Source organism: Montipora capricornis, chromosome 10 (assembly GCF_036669925.1).
Source record: "Montipora capricornis isolate CH-2021 chromosome 10, ASM3666992v2, whole genome shotgun sequence".
NCBI classification, from domain to species: Eukaryota; Metazoa; Cnidaria; class Anthozoa; order Scleractinia; family Acroporidae; genus Montipora; species Montipora capricornis.
The window spans coordinates 6278453-6303452 of NC_090892.1; the positions used below are offsets into that span (position 1 = coordinate 6278453).

The 25000-nt window shown below is 41.7% G+C and overlaps 2 protein-coding genes and 1 long non-coding RNA gene across 3 annotated transcripts in view; 2 read left to right on the top strand and 1 right to left on the bottom strand.

Annotated features, from left to right (window-relative positions):
• Positions 1 to 2094, top strand: part of LOC138020197 (uncharacterized) — a 9426-nt gene extending 7332 nt beyond the window's left edge. The window contains exon 4 of the mRNA XM_068867221.1: positions 1 to 2094. This exon is cut by the window's left edge and continues 579 nt beyond it. Within this exon, the coding sequence (XP_068723322.1) occupies positions 1 to 686 (686 nt within the window). The 3' untranslated portion in view covers positions 687 to 2094.
• A 108-nt stretch (positions 2095 to 2202) lies between these two features.
• Positions 2203 to 25000, bottom strand: part of LOC138021310 (uncharacterized) — a 29785-nt gene continuing 6987 nt past the window's right edge. Inside the window, exon 4 of the long non-coding RNA XR_011126342.1 lies at positions 2203 to 3463. This is a non-coding gene — a long non-coding RNA (uncharacterized lncRNA). The remainder of the gene's footprint in view (positions 3464 to 25000) is intronic.
• LOC138018610 (uncharacterized) overlaps positions 15880 to 25000 on the top strand; it is an 11705-nt gene continuing 2584 nt past the window's right edge. Inside the window, exons 1-4 of the mRNA XM_068865301.1 lie at positions 15880 to 16355; positions 22391 to 22432; positions 23029 to 23088; positions 24807 to 25000. The exon at positions 24807 to 25000 is cut by the window's right edge and continues 67 nt beyond it. Coding sequence (XP_068721402.1) covers positions 15935 to 16355; positions 22391 to 22432; positions 23029 to 23088; positions 24807 to 25000 — 717 coding nt within the window. The 5' untranslated portion in view covers positions 15880 to 15934. The remainder of the gene's footprint in view (positions 16356 to 22390; positions 22433 to 23028; positions 23089 to 24806) is intronic.

Genomic DNA, 25000 nt, shown 5'->3' on the forward strand with positions numbered 1-25000 from the left:
TTCTGTCAATCACAACACCTAAATGGTTTTCTGAAAGTTATCCAGAACTTTATCACAATCTTGTGCACAACTCTCGTGTGCTCACCACGCCATTTGATGTTTATGCTACCTTGCGCCATATTCTCACATATCCTGAGTATCCAAGTGGAATTAAAACCGGTCAAAGCCTGTTCAGCCGAGTTGACGCTGAAAATCGGACTTGCGCAGAAGCAGGAGTTGAGAACCATTGGTGCCCGTGTCTGAATTTGGAGGAAATTTCAGTTAATGAGCCAGTAGTAGAAGAGTTATCGGAATTCGTCGTAAACCATATAAATCACGAGCTCTCCAAGAATCCGGAAGTGGCGAAGCTATGTCACAAGCTGGATCTTGTGGAAGTTGAAAACGTTTTCCGTGATATGCCAAGTGGAACAATGCAGTTTTTTAAACAATCAAAGCGAGATCAGACTTGCGACTCGTGTGGACTTGAATTTGGAGAGAAATCGAGAAATACTTTAGTCAAAGACACTCTGTATCAACTGCAAATTGTTACGTTTCCTAATAATGGATTTTACGAGGCATCCATACGATTGGAAAAAGGCATTCCTTCTCTTGTTGGAGATATTAGTCGTTTGGATGCTTACAATTCCCAGATTAACTGCATTAGAGAAAAGTATCCCATGATACGGAAATATTGCTATTGTTATTAGACCTTGAAATATTTTTTTTAGTATTTGTAGTTTATTTTATGATCAGGAATCCATGAGTAGGAGCCTCTCTATGCGTTATATCCTTGTGTCAACCTTTGCGCGTATCTTTCTATTTTTAGAACTAACGCTTTAGAGGGAGGCTCACATTTACATCAATTTGCACAATTTGCATACATTGTTTTTGCTATTTTTGTCTTCGTTTTACACTGACTTTATTCTGATTGGTCATCCTAAACAGTGCGAGCAGAGCCGGAGAGCTCGTGGCGTGCTAAAAATACAAAGATACGCGCTAAGATTGACTCAAGCTACTACTTTTAGTCAATGACTGTGCACCGGACTATATACTCAAAGTTGGCACTTGACCTTCTTTGGATACATTCATTTTTCACAAGAACGTCTTAATGTTGGAGCTGAGACGTACTTAATTTTCTCCTAATTGAACCTAAATAGGCTCTTAACACGATCGTAAAGTGGTGTGGTATACTATAAAAGCTAGCTACAAAATGAGTTTTTCTTCAGTGTATTATGAAATAAGAAAACTACATTGTGGATATTAAGTATAAATAAGTATTTGAGGTAATTGTCCTTTTAGACTACAATTTTACATTTCTTTTATCTTTATTTATAGTACTGACAAACGCAAAAGACAAATGAGAAAAATAAAGACGCTCTTAATTGATTGCCATGAGCAGCCTGGGCGGTATGTTCATAGTATTACGGTTCTTAAAATTTGGTTAATCTCATCCAAAGTGTTCGTATATGAAAGATTCTTGTAAAAAAAAAGAGTGTAGGACTTTTGCGTTGACATGTGGAAAATATATAAATCGATCGCGCAAACCCATAGACCTCTTTCATAATGGCGGCAAAATAAAATTTCAAAAGAAAACTTGTTTCAAAATGAGGCAGAAGGTATATATAAAATAAATACAAAAGAACGTAAAAGAGTAGAGTAGGAGCTATGCTATTGGTGGTAACATGGCAACGTGAAAAATAGGAATATATTAGTTAAATGAAAAGCGTTCGTTAATACCGTGAGGATTAAGGGTGCCAATTTGAAAGATGAATTTTTGTTCCAGATTCTTGCGGCTTTCCGTCGTACCTAGATGTAGGGAAAGGCCGCAGATAGCCATGCGTTTTTTGGAGTGGTTAGGCAGATTAAAATGTCGAGCGACTGGCTTAGATGCATCCCTGTCATTCTTCTCAACATCGCGAAGGTGTTCGCGGAATCGGTCGTCTACCTGTCTCACCAATGTATAATTTATTGCATAACGTACAGGTTATGCAAGAAATGACATTTGCGGAGGTACATGTGAAACGATCGGTGATCTTAACAGATCGCTTAGGTGCCGATATCTTGCTAGTGTTAACAATGAAAAGACAAGATTTGCATCGTGAGCGCGCGCATTTGAAAGTGCCGGGTTGCTCGTTAGTTTTGAGCGCGCTTCTAACTAAAAAGTTGCCTACGTTTTTGTCGCGTTTGAATGAAGTAAGTGCAGGTTACGAAAAGATTCTACCAGCGACAAAAACGTAGGCAACTTTTTAGTTAGAAGACTTCTGTTTACGGGACCAAAAATTTCCCATTGTCGCATTCAGTTAAATAATGGTGGTAAAGCCTTTAAACGAATGCGCAACCTTGAAAATTTCAAATGTAAAAAATCGGAAATAAAGGCGGAAAGGCAAATTCTTCCCTAAGGAAGGTTGGCCAAGGGCATTCTTTTGAAATTAATGAAATCGTCGACGAAACAGTTGATTTCCATATCAACTTAAAAACAACACGGTTTTTCGTGTGGCAAAAGATGAATAAAGCAAACTTGGTCGACGTACCGACAATAATTCATCTTTGTCAACCGCGCACCGTCTTGCTCAATTTGGTTGAGCACCGGGCTGCCATGCGGGAGGTCGTGAGTTCGACTCCGACCGAACCAACACTCAGAGTCTTAAAATAACTGAGGAGAAAGCGCTGCCTTTGTAGTTACACCCGCAAATGGTTCGACTTTTCAAGTCTTCTCGGATAAGGACTATAATCGGTAGGCCTCGTCTCACGAATATCTTCCATGTTCATAAGTCCCCTGTGGGACGTTAAAAAACCCACACACCATTCAAGAAAAGTAGGGGATGAAGTTCCCGGTGTTTTGGCTGTCCATTGTGACTGTGTTCTCTCCAGCACAAGTGGGCGGCTTGGCAGTGATATCTCAAAAAGGATTGTGGTGTATGAAGCCACCTAAACAGAAAACAACCACAAGTCAAAAGGGACTTCGCCAAGTGCTGGACCATGTAGATGAAGTTTCGACTCCATTCCCTCAGCGCACAAAGTAAAAGTGGGCTATTGTGTTGTGATGTTAGAAAAAGGGTAAGCGAGAACAGTAGACTATTTCTTGATAGGTGATTTTCTCGTTACGTCATCGCCGCCATGTTGATGGACGAAAACAAAAGATCTCTCATTAGCTCCTTTTGTTCATCCACCAGCAATTGAACATTACATCATTGTTATCCGTGTCTCTAGAGACTGGCTGCAAACCATCTATATCATAAGTAAGTAAAGTACGATCGTCCGGGTGAGTGTAGTCCTGAGAAGGACTGTTTGAGATGACATTGACTGACGTTTCGACAACCTAAGCTGAAGTCATCTTCAGAGTCAAGTGATTTGTGTAACGTCAGTAGATGCTATAAGAACTCCGGTCGTAGATGTCATTGGTCGACTTTCAGTTGAGCTTAGATGTAGGCTGGGAAGACTAAACAATGATCGGTGCCTCTTGATCTGTCTATAGGTCCAAGGTCTAAAATTATTAAAAAGGAGGACAAACAAATTTAAAATAGCATTAAAATAGCATTAAAAATAGCATTATGGTTCCGCGTCTGGTTGATATTGTGTTAGAGTCTAGCGCAGCAAACACAGCCTACAAGTACATCAACGGGTGGCGGAGATGGAGGATTGGCGGGGCTAACGATCCGGGTTTCAGGTCCCTCGATTCCTCAATGAAGGACAGGCATGTTGGTTGGAAGAATCCGAAGTCTAAGTTTCGTTATCTTGAAGCTGTGCCAGGACAGCTTATTGGAATTACTCAGTCTATGAACATTTAGTTCGTTTTTAGGGGTCCAGTAGGAGGGCCAGGCAGCCGTAGCCTACTTTGGTGAGGTTTCTTCTGGCCTCCGAGTGTCCGCTGCAGCGGATACGTGCTCGGCTTGCCTTGTATTGAATGCGCTGGAGTATCCAACCCCCGGGGAGTGTTGTGTTTGCCTATTTTTGAGTATGTAATAAAGACAGTGCTGGTTACCGCGGCACACTGCATAATTCTCCATATCGTTGTTGTATTTTGTTGTTTCTATGGTACGGTAAATAGCACAGAATTTAGAGACGAGTTTACCGTGCTAGAGCGTGGGCCAAATGATCGGATGTTCACCATTTCTGAGAAAAACAACTTAATATTGACATGACAACCACGGAGCAAGTGAACTCACCGACGTGTAAACAACTGGTTACTTTCTCGGAAAAAAATTCCGGCAATATCAAAGAGCTGTTTTATTCCATCAAAACAGTGGCGTTTTTGCAAATTAATATCAACACTCACGTTAACACCGCCGCGGAATGACTGCTTTTCCACACACGTTCCACGCTTGAATATGTGCTCGTTTTTAGGCCGCCTAATTTTCATGGAAAGTTTCCGAGACGGAAAGTTATTACTTGAATGAGTTTTTTTTTTTAATTGAGTGCAATTTAAATTTATTCAAGCTACAAAAATGGCTTGTGTGTTTGAAGCATTCAACATGGCAAATGTTATTTATCTTTCAGATGCGGAAGTGCTGGTTAGTATTACGTAACACTGTTACGGTCTGTTACGTTCCAAATAAGTATTCCTGGTTAAAATCCCGGGGGAAGGGGGTGTACTCCCTTATAACTTCTTAATGGGGACGTGCGGCCAGCCAGGGTATGTTTTTCGGGATTTTTGTCTTGAACAGGGTATCAAATTTATCATTTTTTGTCTGAATCAGGGTATCGATTAATCAATTTTTGTCTTAAACTGGGTTAAATGCCTTAAACAGGGTATCAAAAATCGGAATTCTGTCTTAAAATGGGTAGGAAAATCAGCGATATTTGTCTTAAACAGGGTCAGGGTATGAGGGGCCGCGCCGCACCTCCCCATCCAGGGATATATCGAGTACCCCCGCTCCCCCGGGGGTTAAAATATTCCCAAGGCCTCAAATCCACCGTATAATTCAAGGGCAAAGGTTTTTCTTTCATTTCAATCCGCTAGCCGCGCAATCGAAACTCTTCCAGCGACGTCGAGACGGCTGTTAGTGTCCCAAACGAATCGATAAGACGATGAAAAGATCCTCTTTCACTTTGAACACCACACGGCGACGTTTGAGTTCGGTTTGGTAACGAGACTTTGTCGTCCGTGACGAACTTACCAAACGAAGACAACCAAACTCAACGGTCGCCGTGTGGTGTTCAAAGTGAAAGGGGATGTTTTTCATCGTTTTATCGATTCGTTTAATAATTATTCTCAATGTCTGTTTCAAGCATAGAAAATAAGAGACGTGTTTCAAAATGCAAAATGGAACAAACCAAAATTCTTTATTGAGAGTGGTTTGGTTTCTTGTTATTTAAAATACACCTCAACATAACAGTCAAATACGTGAAAAAAAAACCTGTGTAAAGACCTTCATAGGCATTTTATTTCACTCTAAATCTTGCGGCTACGCAGTTGACCGGAAGTCGGACTGTAAAATTGGTTCCAACCAGAGCTCTCGATCCGTGGCTCATCTCATACTTAATTCGCTCTGGGAACGAGAATGCGGGTTCAAGTTACTATCAGCAAACATAACATGGGGCATGCGTGTTAACAGTTCTTCCTCCATGTGCCCAGAAACCAAAATGGCGGAAAATGGGTCACTCAATTTGATCCAACCCCTTCCGCTGTACACAACCTTGGGCGAAACTGTTCAAACCGCATGCCCTATGATATGTTTGCTGACCGTGACTTGAGTCCGCTGTGTCCCGCGCATTGCTTTACAGTAATTCCGTTGTTGTTAAGTGAGCCCACACAACACGAAATATCACGTGAGGATTCGGTCGCTAAGTAATCGCTGCCCGTGCTTAACACAGTGAGTTTCGACTCATGGCAGAGGTCTGTTTCCGCGCACTCGTCAGCCCAGCGAACGCAAAAAGAAAAGAGTCCTCTGCTAGCAGGAAACCCCACAGTGAACACACAGTAGCAAATAAAATAGTCTGTGACGATTCTCTGGCTTATCGCATGGGTTGGTATTACCGGTGGTTTCAAATGTCCTGTGACTCGAATGTTAGGATTGGGCTGCCTGTGGTGGGTCCTTTGGAACTTCTCCAGCTGTGGTTTATCATATATATTCACGAATATCATCACTGCACAAAGATCCATCCGAATGGTGTGTAAACTTCGCTTTCGGGGTCAAGTGCGATTGCATATTCCTGTTCTATGGGCCCTTCTATGTGCGGGTGGGCTTGTCTTAGTAGCGTACTTGCGGCAACAACCTTTCTTGCTACCTCCACCACTGCGGGTCAAATATACTAAATCTTTCGGCAACAGTACTAGTGCTTGCAGACTGCCAAACTTGGATCCATCTCACTTTAGTATTCTCGAGTTTGTAAAAGATCTTGGCCGGCTTCAATGTAAAGGAAGGAGATTTTCAAGCCTCGAAAACAACGTGCTTCGTGTGGAAGCCGAAGGCATCGTTTCAGCTCAGTACAAGAAAATCTTAAGACCTGTTGACGACGATTTTGAAATCAAATTCTCTGATCCAATATCTGTGCCAAATTTGATCAAGAAAAGCGCCAAAGAGGAAGGTCAGTCACATTCACCTGAGTCGTATTTTAACTCTAACTTTGTAGGTATTTATATCTTACAGTTTGTTCTCCGCTGGCAATGGAAAGAGACAGAGAGAGAGAGAGAGACATAGGTAACCAATGGTCTTGAAGGAAGGACAACAGACGCTAGTTTTCGTCCTCTTGAAAACAACAACTTTAACTTACCAAAGGTCGCATTTCACATGTGCCGAATCTAATGAAATTGAGAAAAATATATTGTTTTCGCTCATTTACATTAGATTCGGCACATGTGAAATGCGACGTTTAAAACGGGCTTATGGTTTTGCAAGCAACATAAGCATACATCCGTTAGAGAATATCGGTCATCTAGCCTACGTTAAAAATCGCCTACGCCTCGCACAACAGAAAATTTTTTTTTTTATCAAACGTGTTGACAAAAGTCAAATTACCACCGTGAACGATTTGGAAAGCTGACGTTTCGAGCGTTAGCCCTTCGTCAGATCGAATGCCTCTTTATAGTTTACGTCTAGTACAACTCAACCAAATAGGTAGGTTTGGTCGTAAGAGAGGTGCCCGGATACCTTTAAATCAAAACTTTTTATTTTCTCTAAGTTTTTACCCTGTAACGTTCTGTAACGTTCATGTAAAGCGCGTTTGAATGTGAATGTAGAAAATGCACTGTATACATAATTATTGTTATTTTTAAGTCTTAAAAATGTATATGCATTATGCATTTGTACGCTTTAAGCATTGCTGATCAAGCAAATAGAACATACTGGTGGTAGTTCACGATCACGGGTACGAAAAGGTTACGACGGCTGTCAACCGTTGAATTCAATCAACAAAATTTTCGATTCATTTCGCGGAGTCATCGCTGAATGACAAAAAAAACTTTAAAAACGGAAGCTTTCTGTTTACGGGACCAGAAATTTCCCATTGTGGCATTCAGTTAAACAATGGCGGTAAAGCCTTTAAACGAATGCGCAACCTTGAAACTTTCAAAATTTGCATCCGAGCGGGAAATGTAAAAAATCGGAAATACAGGCGGAAAGGCAAATTCTTCCCTAAGGACGGTTGGCTGAGGCGATTCTTTTGAAATTAATGAAGTCGTCAACGAAACAGTTGATATCCATATCAACTTAAAAACAACACGGTTTCTCGCGTGGCAAAAGATGAATAAAGTAGACTTGGTCGACGTACCGACAATAATTCATCTTTGTCAACCGCGCACCGTTTTGTTCAATTTGGTTGAGCACCGTGCTTCCATGCGGGAGGTCGTGAGTTCGACTCCGACCGAACCAACACTCAGAGTCTTAAAATAACTGAGGAGAAAGCGCTGCCTTTGTAGTTACACCCGCAAATGGTTCGACTTTCAAGTTTTTTCGGATAAGGACTATAAAAGGTAGGCCTCGTCTCACGAATATCTTCCATGTTCATAAGTCCCCTGTGGGACGTTAAAAAACCCACACACCATTCAAGAAAAGTAGGGGATGAAGTCCCCGGTGTTTTGGCTGTCCATTGTGACTGTGTTCTCTCCAGCACAAGTGGCTGGCTTGGCAGTGATATCTCAAAAAGGATTGTGGTGTATGAAGCCACCTAAACAGAAAACAACCACAAGTCAAAAGGGACTTCGCCGAGTGCTGGACCATGTAGATGAAGTTTCGACTCAATTCCCTCAGCGCACATAGTAACAATGGGCTATTGTGCTGTGATATTCGAAAAAGGGTGAGCGAGAACAGTAGACTATTTCTAGATAGGTGATTTTCTCGTTACGTCATCGGCGCCATGTTGGTGGACGAAAACAAAAGATCTCTCATTAGCTCCTTTTGTTCATCCACCAGCAATTGATCATTACATCATTGTTATCCGTGTCTCTAGAGACTGGCTGCAAACCATCTATATCATAATTAAGTAAAGTACGATTGTCCGGGTGAGTGTAGTCCTGAGAAGGACTGTTTGAGATGACATTGACTGACGTTTCAACAACCTGAGCTGAAGTCATCTTCAGAGTCAAGTGATTTGTGTAACGTCAGTAGATGCTATAAGAACTCCGGTCGTAGATGTCATTGGTCAACTTATTCGTGATGTTATTGGTCGACTTTCAGTTGAGCCTAGATGTAGGCTGGGAAGACTAAACAATGATCGGTGCGTTTTGATCTGTCTAATAATAATAATAATTGTTAGGATTTACGACGAGACACTGAAGCGTAACACAACTTTAATCCACTGGACTCGGCTACACATCGATTTACAAAGGGGATGTATACGAGCGAAATGCTAGACGTACAAAAACCTTCGATAACAAGAGCGGGAACAACAACGACAGTCACATGACACTCTAAGTCCTACACACTAGGGTGGGGTTAGTATAATTATTCACAGGTCCAGTCTCTCGGGCTTCTTTGTAACTCTTCCAGAACGAGTACGGGCTGTAACATTCTCCCCACCTTGTCCTCCTTCGGGGAGGACAACGCTCAAATTAGGCTTGGAAACAGGTATACTTGCAGCATGAACAGTGTTCGTTTGTGGCTTCTCCCCACCATGGACTGGATCCTCTGCTTCCGGGCTTACTTGTGAAGCTGCTGACTCAATCTCTAACTTGTGTAAACGTTGAACGGGTCTGTTGTAGAAACTGTTATGCGCTCTAACTGTAGCGGTCCGTACAAGCCCGTCGTTACCTGGATAAACCCTTTCAACTTTAGCCAACGGGCATTTGGTGCGCGGCACATTGTCGTCAGAAATAAGTGACAATGTCGCCTACTCGAGTAGAAGGGATCTCTTTATGCCACCTGTTTCTTACCGATAGGAGATGTAGGTACTCTTGTTTCCAACGCTTCCAGTAGTGATTGAGTAGTCTCTGCAGGTAGAGATACCTTTCGACAGTCCTCTTACTGGTCTCCTCTAATCTACTTTCTTTCCTTTCCGGTAACTGGTTAATTGGCCTACCAATTGAAAGATGAGCAGGCGTAATAGGTAACGGGTCTCTGAAATCATCACTTACTGCGGTCAACGGCCGCGAGTTAATGATACCTTCGATTCTGACCAGCAACGTGTTTAGCTCAGAAAAGGTGAGAAGTGCCCTTCCAAGGACCTTGCGCAGTGGTTCTTTTATCATTCTGCAAAATCGTTCCCACCATCCACCTCTCCATGGGGAACGCTCTGTGATGAATTTCCACTTGATCCCTCGTGATGAGAACTCTGACTTGATTTGATCTTGATCCAGCGTACTCCACATTCTTTGACTTTCAGTAGTGGGTTCATCGTATAATTTCTGAATTTCCCTGCTTGCTGCCTTGAAGGTTTGTGCATTGTCTGACCACACTGTATGGCAAAGACCTCTGCGACTCGTCATGCGACTAAAAGCTTGAAGGAACTCATCAGTTGTCAAACTATGTGTAAGTTCCAGGTGAACCATACGAGATGATGTGCATGTGAAAATACACACATATGCTTTCTTAATGTTTAAGCCCTCTTTCACATACAGTGGTCCCGCAAAGTCAGTCCCAACATGCGCGAAAGCTCGTGAACAGGAAATTCTTTCCTCTGGCAACTGACCCATTTTCTGGGCACAAGGTCCAACCCGTTGTCTTTGGCAAGCTACACATCTTCTGATAACACGTTTAACCTCACGTCTTCCTTGAGTTAGCCAAACTTTCTGCCTTAAAGTTGATAATACCGTTTCTGGACCAGCATGCAACATGTTCTTATGTACATCTTGCACCATCTTGGCAACTTCAGGATGTCCGTGAGGCAAGATTATTTGATGCTTGCTCTGTTCGGGAAGATCAGCAAACTGTAGTCTCCCACCAACTCTTAATACCTGATCATCTCTGTCATAATAACGGTCCAGTTTCAGGAGGCGGCTGTTACAGGGAAGTACCTCTCCAGCTTTCAGTTTCTCGAATTCTTCTTTGTAGACCACTTCCTGCACCCACATACAACATTTAATCTCGGCTTGCCTCACCTCGTCCGCCGACAGTTCCCTTTCACAAGACCTAGACTTAGTCTTAAACAATTTGACCGCTCTCAATACATAAGCAGTTACTCGAATCAATTTTAACCATGTCCCGCAGCGTGACATATCAATCAGTGGTTCTGCAACGACTGCTGTATACACATGGGTAGTTCTTTTTTCCTCGCAAGCTTCGGCCGGAGCAGCTTCGTTTTCGGGTTGAGCGGGTAGTGGTTCACAAGGCGAAGACATCCATTGGGGTCCATTCCACCACAAAGTGCTTGAAATCATATCACGACAGCTTAACCCACGCGTCCACAAGTCTGCAGGATTCTCCTTACTTTCACAATACCTCCAACACTCAGGATCCCACGTTGACTGTACCTCAGCCACACGATTGGCAACAAATGGCTTCCAGGAAGAACTCTGCCCTTTTATCAAATGCAGTGCCACCATACTATCTGACCAACACACAACCCTAGCCACCTTCATTGGCAAAGCCCCTACAACAAATTTTAGCAACCTGGCATTTACAACTGCTGCTAAAAGTTCCAGCCTTGGAAGTGACACCTTCTTAATGGGCGCGACTCTGGACTTCGATATAACCAGCTGTGAGGATACATTGTCTTGCTTGTCTCTTATTCGAATGTACACTGCTGCTCCATACGCCTTGGGGGAAGCATCTCCAAAACCATGCACCTCTACCACAGAGTCTTGCGTAATACCATTTACGAAGCATCGAGGGATAGTCACATCCTTTAGCTGCAACGACTCAGACTTCCAACTTAACCACTTTGCTTTAGTGTCGCTATCTAACGGGTCATCCCACTGTAATCCTTTCAACCACAACTCTTGGAAAAGGATTTTGGCTCTAACAGTGAAGGGTGATATCAGTCCCAGTGGGTCAAACATTTTCGATGCCAGACTAAGTAGACTTCTCTTTGACATTGGATCATGGGATGAGATGATTCCACTCGGTTCGAGGAATCTAAAGTGGTCAGAGTTCAAGTCCCATGAAAGGCCAAGTGCTTTTAGGGGGTCGCTCGAATTGAACTCCACGAATGGTGATGAGGCTCTTTTAGCTGGGTCAATAGCATCCATTACTAGCTCTGAGTCACTTGCCCACTTGGTCAAATTGAATGCTGCTGTCATCATAATTTCTGACATTTCTTGTTGAAGCTTCAAAGTTGAATCTACTGTATCGGATCCTGTCAGGCAGTCATCGACATACATATTTTGTAAAATTTCTTCTACTGCATACGGGGACATTTCTTTGTATTTGTTTACATGAGCGTGAACTGTAGCAATTGCAAGGAAAGGACTTGCGTTCACACCGAAAGTCAATCTCTGCATTCTGTACACCTTTGGTGCTTCGTTAGGCTGTAAATCTCTCAACAGGTAGCGGTGAACATCTCTGTGCTCTGGTGCTAGTTTGACTTGCAGAAACATCTTTTCAATGTCTGCTATGAGACCAATTTTGTGTGTTCTAAATCGAATCAGTACAGATGCAAGGTTCGGCTGTAAAGGAGGACCAGGAAGAATACAATCGTTAAGGAAAGCAAAACCTCCTTCTCGTGCGGAAGCATCAAATACGATTCTGCATTTTGTCGTTCTTTTGTCATCACGAAATACAGCATGATGCGGTAAGTACCGCACAGTTCCATTGTCATCACTCTGATCAGGTACTTCCTCTGCAAAACCTTTCTCTTCATATTCGTTGATCGCTGTTTTGTAAGCCTTAGCTTTCACAGGGTCTTGCCTTAACTTTCTTTCAACGCTTTCCAGGTGTCTCAAAGCTTGTGCATAATTACTTTCTAGCTTTGGAGGATCTCGTTTCCATGGTAGTCGCACCTCACAGTTATGTCCATCAAAGTTCAATCCTCTATTGAAGTCAGCAACAGCACATTCGTCCTCTTGTGACATAACAGGGTCCTCTTTCTCTGCAATACCAATTGATTCCAGTTCCCAGAATCTTTTCAATGTTTCGTTAACTCCACCGTTTTCTACAACTGTCAGCATGGATGAAGTTTGCCTTGATTGGCGGTTTACTTGTCCCGTGACAATCCAGCCGAGGCAAGATTCAACAGCAACAAGTGACTCACTGGAACTACCTCTCTTACAGACCCCAGTCACAAATGAGTAGTAGTGGTCTGTACCAATACGAAACAATACGAAACATACTTAATTGACCGCTCCCCATAGGGGCTTTTCAGGGCCAATGAAACAATCAACGAAACAACCGAACACAACAACAACAACAACTGTTAAGAATCCCAACTGGCTGGAGGCAAACCAGTTGGCTATTTACAAGTGCAGCTGGGAAGTTGAACCAGGGACTACCAGGAACAAATCCAGCGAGTGGTCAGAGCGGGTCTTGAACCCGGGATCTCCGGATCTCAAGGCAAGCGCCCTAACCACTGGGCCACACTGCCTCCTCCACTGCACTGCCCAATAAGAACATCTACTTGAACTGAACCACGAGGATAACTATCTGCAAGAGTTAAGCCTTGAAGATGAGAGTTCTTATGGAAGTCCATCTGTACTGGCCCGAGAGGATTACAAATTTTGGAAATAGAAAGGGCCTCTATCTCCACCTTTGAATCTCCCTTAATTGGTGAAAGGGTAAATTTCACTCTTTGGAATCTTTTCGTTTCGCTGGTTTCCCCACCTAGCGTTGTGACACTTAATAGCTCCGTTAGAGAATATCGGTCATCTAGCCTACGTTAAAAATCGCCTACGCCTCGCACAACAGAAAATTTTTTTTTTTATCAAACGTGTTGACAAAAGTCAAATTACCACCGTGAACGATTTGGAAAGCTGACGTTTCGAGCGTTAGCCCTTCGTCAGATCGAATGCCTCTTTATAGTTTACGTCTAGTACAACTCAACCAAATAGGTAGGTTTGGTCGTAAGAGAGGTGCCCGGATACCTTTAAATCAAAACTTTTTATTTTCTCTAAGTTTTTACCCTGTAACGTTCTGTAACGTTCATGTAAAGCGCGTTTGAATGTGAATGTAGAAAATGCACTGTATACATAATTATTGTTATTTTTAAGTCTTAAAAATGTATATGCATTATGCATTTGTACGCTTTAAGCATTGCTGATCAAGCAAATAGAACATACTGGTGGTAGTTCACGATCACGGGTACGAAAAGGTTACGACGGCTGTCAACCGTCGTAAAATTATTAAAAAAGAGGACAAACAAATTTAAAATAGCATTAAAATAGCATTAAAAATAGCATTATGGTTCCTCGTCTGGTTGATATTGTGTTAGAGTCTAGCGCAGCAAACACAGCCTACAAGTACAGCAACGGGTGGCGGAGATGGAGGATTGGAGGGGCTAACGATCCGGGTTTCAGGTCCCTCGATTCCTCAATGAAGGACAGGCATGTTGGTTGGAAGAATCCGAAGCCTAAGTTTCGTTATCTTGAAGCTGTGCCAGAACAGCTTATTGGGATTACTCGGTCTATGAACATTTAGTTCGTATTTAGGGGTCCAGTAGGAGGGCCAGGCAGCCGTAGCCTACTTTGGTGAGGTTTCTTCTGGCCTCCGAGTGTCCGCTGCGGGGGATACGTGCTCGGCTTCCCTTGTATTGCATGCGCTGGAGTATCCAACCCCCGGGGAGTGTTGTGTTTGCCTATTTTTGAGTCTGTAATAAAGACAGTGCTGGTTACCGCAGCACACTGCATAATTCTCCATATCGTTGTTGTATTTTGTTGTTTCTATGGTACGGTAAATAGCACAGAATTTAGAGACGAGTTTACCGTGCTAGAGCGTGGGCCAAATGATCGGATGTTCACCATTTCTGAGAAAAACAACTTAATATTGACATGACAACTACGGAGCAAGTCAACTCACCGACGTGTAAACAACTGGCTACTTTCTCGGAAAAAAATCCAGCAATATCAAAGAGCTGTTTTATTCCATCAAAACGGTGGCGTTTTTGCAAATTAATATCAACACTCACGTTAACACCGCCGCCGAATGGCTGCTTTTCCACGCACGTTCCACGCGTCAATATGTGCTCGTTTTTAGGCCGCCTAATTTTCATGGGAAGTTTCCGAGACGGAAAGTTATTAGTTGAATGAGTTTCTTTTTTTAACTGAGTGCAATTTAAATTTATTCAAGTTACAAAAATGGCTTGGGTGTTTGAAGCATTCAACATGGCATATTTTATATATTTATCTTTCTGATCCGGAATTGCTGGTTAGTATTACGTGACACTGTTACGGTCTGTTAGATTCCAAATAAGTATTCCCGGTTAAAATGTTCCCACGGCCACAAATCCACCGTATAATTCAAGGGCAAAGGTTTTTCTTTCATTTCAATCCGCTAGCCGCGCGATCGAAAGTCTGCCAGCGACGTCGAGACGGCTGTTAGTGTCCCAAATGAATCGATAAGACGATGAAAAAGATCCTCTTTCACTTTGAACACCACACGGCGACCGTTGAGTTCGGTTTGGTAACGAGACTTTGTCGTCGGTGACGAAGTTACCAAACGAAGACAACCAAACTCAACGGTCGCCGTGTGGTGTTCAAAGTGAAAGGGGATGTTTTTCATCGTTTTATCGATTCGTTTAATAATTATTCTGAATGTCTGTTTCAAGCATAGAAAATAAGAGTCTTTTTTCAAAATGCGAAATGGAACAACATGGAACAAACAACCAAAATTCCTTATTGACAGTGGTTTGGTTTCTTATTATTTAAAAAACACTTCAACATACCAGTCAAATACGTGAAAAAAAAAAACCTGTGTAAAGACCTTCATGGGCATTTTTTTTCACTCTAAATCTTGCGGCTACGCAGTTGACCGGAAGTCGGACTGTAAAATTGGTTCCAACCAGAGCTCTCGATCCGTGGCTCATCTCATACTTAATTCGCTCTGGGAACGAGAATGCGGGTTCAAGTTACTATCAGCAAACATATCATGGGGCATGCGTGTTGACAGTTCTTCCTCCATGTGCCCAGAAACCAAAATGGCGGAAAATGGGTCACTCAATTTGATCCAACCCCTTCCGCTGTCCACAACCTTGGGCGAAACTATTCAAAGCGCATGCCCTATGATATGTTTGCTGACCGTGACTTGAGTCCGCTGTGTCCCGCGCATTCCTTTACAGTAATTCCGTTGTTGTTAAGTGAGCCCACACAACACGAAATATCACGTGAGGATTCGGTCGCTAAGTAACCGCCGCCCGTGCTTAACACAGTGAGTTTCGACTCATGGCAGAGGTCTGTTTTCGCGTACTCGTCAGCCCAGCGAACGCAAAAAGAAAGGTCCTCTGCTAGCAGGAAACCTCACAGTGAACACACAGTAGCAAATAAAATAGTCTGTGACGATTCTCTGGCTTATCGCATGGGTTGGTATTACCGGTGGTTTCATCTGTCCTGTGACTCGAATGTTAGGATTGGGCTGCCTGTGGGTCCTTTGGAACTTCTCCAGCTGTGGTTTATCATATATACACGAACATCATTACTGCGCAAAGATCTATCCGAATGGTGTGTAAACGTCGCTGTCGACGCCATGTGCGATTGCATATTCGTGTTCTATGGGCCCTTCTATGTGCGGGTGGCCTTGTCTTAGTAGCGTACTTGCGGCAACAACCTTCCTTGCTACCGCCACCACTGCGGGTCAAATATACTAAATCTTTCGGCAACAGTACTAGTGCTTGCAGACTGCCAAACTTGGATCCATTTCACTTTAGTATTCTCGAGTTTGTAAAAGATCTTGGCCGGCTTCAATGTAAAGGAAGGAGATTTTCAAGCCTCGAAAACAACGTGCTTCGTGTGGAAGCCGAAGGCATCGTTTCAGCTCAGTACAAGAAAATCTTAAGACCTGTTGACGACGATTTTGAAATCAAATTCTCTGATCCAATCCCTGTGCCAAACTTGATCAAGAAAAGCGCCAAAGAGGAAGGTCAGTCACATTTACCTAGGTCGTATATAACACCAACTTTATAGGTATGTTATCATATCTACAGTTTGCTCTCCGCTGGCAATGGAAAGAAGCCGCGAGAGACATAGGTAACGAATGGTCTTGAAGGAAGGACGCTAGACGCTAGTTTTCATCCTCTTGAAAACAACAACGTGAACTTACCAAACGTCGCATTTCACATGTGCCGAATCTAATGAAATTGAGAAAAATATATTGTGATACAATGTGCGCGCCATTATGGCTGCCGGTTCTATTAGGGTCTTGTTATTTATTTAATTTTGGCTTTTCTACCCGATGGGTTTCGTGTTTATGTTGCTGGAAAGATCTCCAAGGTCAATACGGCTTTATGACTGGCTGTGGTCTGCGTCTTGATGGCTCTGAATTATTCTACAATTCCGACGAGCTTTGTTTCAAGGTTGTTAAATTCAAATCGATCATGTTTATCTCTCGAGTAGGAGTACGCCGGGAGGGTTCAGTTTCGATGAAACATGGAATTTTACTTCTCCAGACTCCTGATTTTGACTTTTCAAAGGATTTGACTATCTGTGTCGACGTTGAAAGCAACCCAGGAGATATCGAATTAACACAAGATTCAAGTTCTTCCTCGACTCGCTCGTCAAATGCGTTGGTTCGCATTGTTTACGGTCGGATGGAACTACGATCACTGAGGAAACTCGCAAGCTCGTATATTGCACCCGATGTGTTTAATCGCCTTAAGAGCCTTCAAATCTTAAGAAAGCGCGGTAGTCGTGGAGGTTGTCGACGTTTTGGATCTAGTTTTCAATCTATTCGGTTGTTAGGAAACTTCGGCGGTCAACGAGAATCAATTAATTATTCAATTAGTTGCCATGTTGATTCAAATTAACACCTCTCCTCCGAACTCTCTCGATGCACGTCACCTTAAAGTTTGTGTATGGAACGCTCAATTATTAAGGAATAATACAGCGACTCTTGTCGATTATATACATGACAATAAATTGGACATCTTGGCAATTAGTGAGACGTGGTTTCGGATAAAGATGCCGCGGTGAAAGCTGAATGTACTCCCGATGGTTATAAGTTGTATGATGTACATAGATCCGGCCGTAATGGTGGAGGTACAGCTTGATCACTCGTTCAAATATAATTGTCAAGCAGATTGTTGCTCCTACGTGGTGCTCTTTTTAACTTTCGGAATGGATTTTAATTAATGGATCTTTTCGCTTACGGCTTGCTGTCGTCTATAGACCTCCTTACTCTACGAAGCATCCTGTAACAATTTCTTCCTTTGTTTCCGAATTCTCCCTGTACCTTGAATCATTTGTTTTATGCACGGTGCCCATATTGTGATGTGGTGACTTTAACATCCATGTTGATGTTGAGGATAAACGCGATGCAGAATCATTTGTGGACCTACTTGATTCTTTTGGACTAGCTCAACATGTCCACTTTGCAACTCATGTTGAAGGACATATATTGGATTTAGTCATAACCAGGAAAATGGACAGTATCATTCAAGACACACCAATTTTAGGCTCCTTTCTATCCGACCATGCGACTGTATTGTTTAACTTGAAAGGTTTTAAGTCAGAATCCTCTGCCAAGGAAACGTGGTTTCGGAAAATCAAATCGATTAATCTTCCCAAGTTTAAGAACAATCTTCGTAATTCAGAATTGTTACTAAACACTCCTAAACGTCTTGCTGATCTCGTTGGTTGTTTTGACACTACTCTAAAATCCATCATTGACAGACATGCTCCTTGGCGGAAGAAAACCATGATTCAAAGAGCTCAAGCCCCATGGTTGTCCGATGAGATCAGATCTGTGAAACGTCTCTGGAGGATAGCTGAGCGCAACTGGAGGTCTACAAAGTCTGAATCTGACCGGAGATCATTCAAACTTCTTCGGAATAAAGCTGTCTTTCTTATGAACAAGTCTCGTTGTGAATTCTATACAGATTTCATCAGCAACATCTCTGATAATCAACGTAAGCTTTTTGCTGATACAAAGAAACTGTTAAATCAGTGAGCAGAATCGCCTTTTTTACAGCACGGCGACAAGTTAGCTTTGGCCAACGACATGGGTTCGTTCTTCGTCAAGAAAATATCCGATCTTCGCGTTAGCCTTGATGCAATTCCGAACTCATGCAGTACTATCAGCCGCCATTCTTCTCAGTGTTCTTCTTCCTTTACTGCTTTTCACCGTGTAGACATGGACTATTTAAGGAAACTTGTGCTTAGAACGCCGACAAAATCCTGTTTACTCAATCCTGTTCCTACGAACATCATGAAAGATTGCCTTGATGAGTTACTTCCGATATTAACAACCATGATAAACCTGTTGCTTGAATCTGGATTTTTCCCTGTTATTTGGAAAGATTCGGTTGTCAGACCACTGTTAAAGAAACAAGGCCTTGACTTTGTTTTTAAAAATTTTCGACCTATCAGCAATCTTTCCTTTGTTTCAAAATTGGCTGAAAGAGTGGCAGCTGATCAGATCCAGTCCTACTTAAATGAGAATGATCTTTTTCCTTCATTGCAATCAGCCTATCGACAGCACCACAGTACAGAAACCGCCCTACTTAAAGTCAAGAATGACATTTTGATGAACATGGAAGATAAGCATGTCACATTGCTTGTGCTTCTTGATTTAAGCGCCGCTTTTGATACTGTGGATCATCGGATTCTCTTAGATCGCCTCCAATTTGATTTTGGAATTTCAGGTTCTGCACTTAATTGGTTTGAATCGTACCTCTCTAATAGAACCCAGCGTATCTCTATCGATGGTGTTCTATCGAATACTTTCAATCTTAAATTTGGAGTTCCACAAGGTAGCTGTCTCGGGCCATTATTATTTTCTCTCTATGCTAGCAAGCTTTTTAAGATCGTCGAGTCACATCTTCCTAATCTCCATTGTTATGCAGATGACACACAACTGTATATCGCGTTTAGACCAGGAAATGATTTGGAGGAAACTGCTGCCTTAACTGCCATGGAATCATGTATTGCTGATGTCAGTCAGTGGATGCACACGGATAAGTTAAAACTGAATTCAGATAAGACAGAATGTCTTCTAATTGGAACGCGACAACAACTTCAGAAAGTCAGCAACATCAGTATGTTATTGGTTGGCGACTCTCAAATTGCTCCATCATGTGAAGTTCGAAACTTAGGAACCTGGTTTGACTCGAAAATGAGTATGCTAAGTCATATTAACAGAACTTGCTCATCTGCTTTTTATTATTATAACATACGTAGAATTAGGAAATATTTAAGTCGTCCAACTACCGAACCATTAGTTATGCTTTTATAACCAGTAGAGTAGATTATTGTAATAGCCTATTATATGGCCTCCCGAATTCACATATCATGAAGTTTCTTATGTTTTTAGTTCACGTGACAGTTTGACATAATTTTATTTTAAAATATTGTGAAGCGCAACTGAATATATTCATATAGAGGTCTGCGCTATATAAATGTAATTATTATTATTATTATTTTCGCTCATTTACATTAGATTCGGCACATGTGAAATGCGACGTTTAAAACGGGCTTATGGTTTTGCAAACAACATAAGCATACATCCGTTAGAGAATATCGGTCACCTAGCCTACGTTAAAAATCGCCTACGCCTCGCACAACAGAAAAATTTGGTTTTATCAAACGTGTTGACAAAAGTCAAATTACCACCGTGAACGATTTGGAAAGCTGACGTTTCGAGCGTTAGCCCTTCGTCGGATCGAATGCCTCTTTATAGTTTACGTCTAGTACAACTCGACCAAATAGGTAAGTTTGGTCGTAAGAGAGGTGCCCGGATACCTTTAAATCAAAACTTTTTATTTTCTCTAAGTTTTTACCCTTGTAACGTTCATGTAAAGCGTGTTTGAATGTGAATGTAGAAAATGCACTGTATACATTATTAGTATAAACACACAGGTGATTATACAAAATCGCGCGCTCTCATTGGCTCGCTATCTCGGATTATCAGCCGATAATCACCTCGACGATCAAAATGGCTGCCAGTAGTCGTTTTGCCACTGTAAGTGGCAAAGATGATTGAAGATGATTTCGCGTTGAAATGTTTTTTTTTTCTTTTTTGAAATAATCACCTGTGTATTTATACTAAAGCAATTATTCGCCTCAGGCTCAGTGATTATCCGTGAATATTCACCTCGACTTTGTCTCGGTGAATATTCATCGATAATCACTTCGCCTTCGGCGAATAATTGTTAATTATTGTTGTTTTTAAGTCTTAAAAATGTATTTATTATGCATTATGCATTTGTAAGCTTTAAGCATTGCTGATCAAGCAAATAAAACATACTGGTGGTAGTTCACGATAACGGGGTACGAAAAGGTTACGACGGCTGTCAACCGTTGAATTCAATCAACAAATTTCTCGATTCATTTCGCGGAGTCATCGCTGAATGACAAACAAAAACTTTGAAAACAGAAGCCTTCTGTTTACGGAACCAAAAATTTCCCATTGTGGCATTCAATTAAACCATGGCGGTAAAGCCTTTAAACGAATGCGCAACCTTGAAAATTTCAAATGTAAAAAATCGGAAATACAGGCGGAAAGGCAAATTCTTCCCTAAGGAAGGTTGGCCAAGGGGATTCTTTTGAAATTAATGAAATCGTCGACGAAACAGTTGATTTCCATATCAACTTAAAAACAACACGGTTTCTCGTGTGGCAAAAGATCAATAAAGCAAACTTGGTCGACGTACCGACAATAATTCATCTTTGTCAACCGCGCACCGTTTTGCTCAATTTGGTTGAGCACCGGGCTTCCATGCGGGAGGTCGTGAGTTCGACTCCGACCGAACCAACACTTAGAGTCTTAAAATAACTGAGGAGAAAGCGCTGCCTTTGTAGTTACACCCGCAAATGGTTCGACTTTTCAAGTCTTCTCGGATAAGGACTATAATCGGTAGGCCTCGTCTCACGAATATCTTCCATGTTCATAAGTCCCCTGTGGGACGTTAAAAAACCCACACACCATTCAAGAAAAGTAGGGGATGAAGTCCCCGGTGTTTTGGCTGTCCATTGTGTTCTCCAGCAAAAGTGGCCGGCTTGGCAGTGATATCTCAAAAAGGATTGTTGTGTATGAAGCCACCTAAACAGAAAACAACCACAAGTCAAAAGGGACTTCGCCGAGTGCTGGACCATGTAGATGAAGTTTCGACTCAATTCCCTCAGCGCACATAGTAACAATGGGCTATTGTTTTGTGATGTTGGAAAAAGGGTGAGCGAGAACAGTAGACTATTTCTTGATAGGTAATTTTCTCGTTACGTCATCGCCGCCATGTTGGTGGACGAAAACAAAAGATCTCTGATTAGCTCCTTTTGTTCATCCACCAGCAATTGAATATTACATCATTGTTATCTGTGTCTCTAGAGACTGGTTGGAAACCATCTATATCATAATTAAGTAAAGTACGATCGTCCGGGTGAGTGTAGTCCTGAGAAGGACTGTTTGAGATGACATTGACTGACGTTTCGACAACCTGAGCTGAAGTCATCTTCAGAGTCAAGTGATTTGTGTAACGTCAGTAGATGCTATAAGAACTCCGGTCGTAGATGTCATTGGTCAACTTATTCGTGATGTTATTGGTCGACTGTCAGTTGAGCCTAGATGTAGGCTGGGAAGATCAAACAGTGATTGGTGCGTTTTGATCCGTCTATAGGTCTAAGGTCTAAAATTATTAAAAAGGAGGACAAACAAATTTAAAATAGCATTAGAAAGGTCTAGAAAAAGAATGAGGCAAATGCTTTCAAAGCTCTGCAACGCACTTCGACACACCACTATGACCGTTCAACGATCAATCGGGTTTTGTGGTCTCTCCTTTGTGATACATCATGGTTGGTAGGATAAATTCCCAGAGGTGATTAACTAAAACACGGGTTCATCTACCACCCTGGTCAAATTGTTTTTTCTGTCTCTGTGTGGGCTCACTTGTATTACCATGGCTAACACTCTGGTAAAATTACACTCGAAATAAAACCGAAATCTCTGTCTTGTGTTCAATGTTTCAGGTTTCTTCGGCAGACTGTGGAGCTTTCTTACACACCCTGCAGGTTAGTCTCTCGTTTCCTGGTTGCTGCCGGTATTGCTGATAGTAGCAGTGAGTTTAAGTAAAAACGACGGCTACGGTCACTACGGCAACGTCAACGTCACAAAGCAAGAATATTATTGGTTAAAAAATGAAAAAAATCGTGCTGCACGTGCAGCACGAAGTTCTTTGCATTTTTTCGCCGTACTCCACAAAACAACAAGGCGAAAGGACCAAATTTGACGATAACGTGACCATACAACAATGAACCATTCATTTTCTATCATTTTACTTTTAAAACGGTTTTGCCCATCCAGTTACAGGACAGTTCGCCTGTGCTATGCTTCTTGTTGTACCTAAAACTAAAACTAAGCTTTATGGGGACAGATCGTTTGCTGCCAGTGCCCCTAAACTTTGGAATGCACTACCAGTAGAAATTAAGAATTCTGAATCACTCGATATTTTTAAGAGTAAAGTTAAAACACACCTTTTCCGCCAGTGCTATAGAGTATAGAGATCATATTATATATAGTTTATAGAGATTACTATTATTATTATGTATAGTGTATAAACCTTAATTGCATTATTATACAGGATATAGATTTTCTTGTTTTTCTTTAGAAATCTATGGTAATTTTAGAGTTTCTCATACTGCATGTAATTTGAATGTAAGATTTGAATGTAAGATTTGAATGTAAGAATTTTGTAAAGCTAAATATATATTATTATTAATATTAATATTATTATTATTATTATTATTATTATTATTATTATTATTATTATTATTATTGCCTGTATTGTAATTTTTGGATACTTCGCCCACAATGTACGACGCAGAAGAGCTGAAATAATCACGAAAGACTACGATTGTGTAAACTTATATTTAGAGGGAACGCTAGTTTGTAAGTTGACGTCAAATCATGGGCCGTCACAGTGAGTTTAAGCAAAGACGACGGTTACGGCGACGTACGGCAACGCCTCGAAGCAAGAATATTATTGGTTAAAAAAGGAAAAATATTCGTGCTGCACGTTCAACACAAATTTCCATGCATTTCTCTGCCGTACTCCACAAAACAGCAACGTGAAATCACCATATTTTAGGTTCTGACGACAACGTGAGCATATAACAATAAAGCAGTCATTTTCTGATGTGACTTTAAAACCGTTCGTACCCATTCAGTTACAGGATAGTTCGCCTGTATTGGACAAGGTGAACAAGACGGAATAATCGCAAAATACTTGCGATAGCGCTAAGTTATATTTTGGACCAACATTTTCGTTGCCGTAGTCGTCGTCTTTGCTTAAACGTTTTGTTTTGTTTTGCCCCACTGAAACTGGTTCCCAAAAATTTCAACTCAAGGCTCGGGGTACGAAATCTCTAGGCCATTCCACAGACCAAGTTACGGACCTTAAAACATTGAATCTTGAAACTGCGTCCCTCAAAACCATATAAAATTGAATCTTGAAACTGCGTCCCTCAAAACCATATAAATTTTTTACGATTTCTGTAATATTCATAGAAATAGGTAAACAAAATGATTTCCTAGAAACATCTGTTTCCAAATAGTAGGTCCATGACAGGATTTTCCAGTCGTGCCAAATCTGATTAAAGTTTTTAAAGGGTTTATCATGGTTGTGGGTAGCCTGCCTCAGAATTAGAGATGTTTGTATGGATTTTGAACAATGTTTTAAGGTCCGTAACTTGGTCTCTGTCCGACCTAATAGCATCAAACGAAAACAGATGGTCAATTTCAATGTCATTTTTCATGTGATGGTGACAATTTATCGATTAGTTCAAATTTGAAAGTCGCTCCAGTTCCCTGCGCAATTCTGGAATGGTCCTATTGTCTATGGCCAATATGGCCACCGCGCAAATAAGGCCCATTGGATATCAAATAGAATCTGACATCTAGAGCGAAAACAACAATGATAAGTTTTTGAAAAAATGAACTTTGTTTCATTAAACCGGTTGTATTCCCTTGCCCGGCCGTTAGACATCTACCCTGCGAGCAGAGGCCCTTCGATCTTCCTAGATAAGTCGGGAAGAGGAAGGGACCTCTGCCAGCCGGCTCGACATTTCGTGTTGAGCATGCGTTAAAAATTCAAACGTAACGTATTCGGGAGTCAGTCACGCCTGACTAGTAACCGCAAAACCACAAAACCAAAACAAACAGTAACGTAACAGTTCCTCTTCCCGACTTATCTAGGAAGATCGAAGGGCCTCTGCTCGCAGGGTATTAGACATCCTGTTCCACCCCAAAGCCAAAAGATGCCAACTTATTAGTAATTGTATTGCAAAATTTTTTCTCCGTACAATACCAAGATCATAACAGTATGCTCCTTAAACTCGCGGGCATGTATATAATATATGTATCAAATACAGTGACCTTTGATTCTAGATAAATTCCTGGGTCAGGTAAAAGTTGATCATGAATTTATTCAAGTCGAAGTGGCGACGCCTTGGGGTAAGACAAGAAACGATGTACACGCGACCATCATTCCAAAAAAAGAAGCTCTGGCAAGAGAACTGAAGCCTGGAGGAATTCCCTTAAATGTTGCATTGATTATGTTTGACTCGACATCGGCCGCTAAC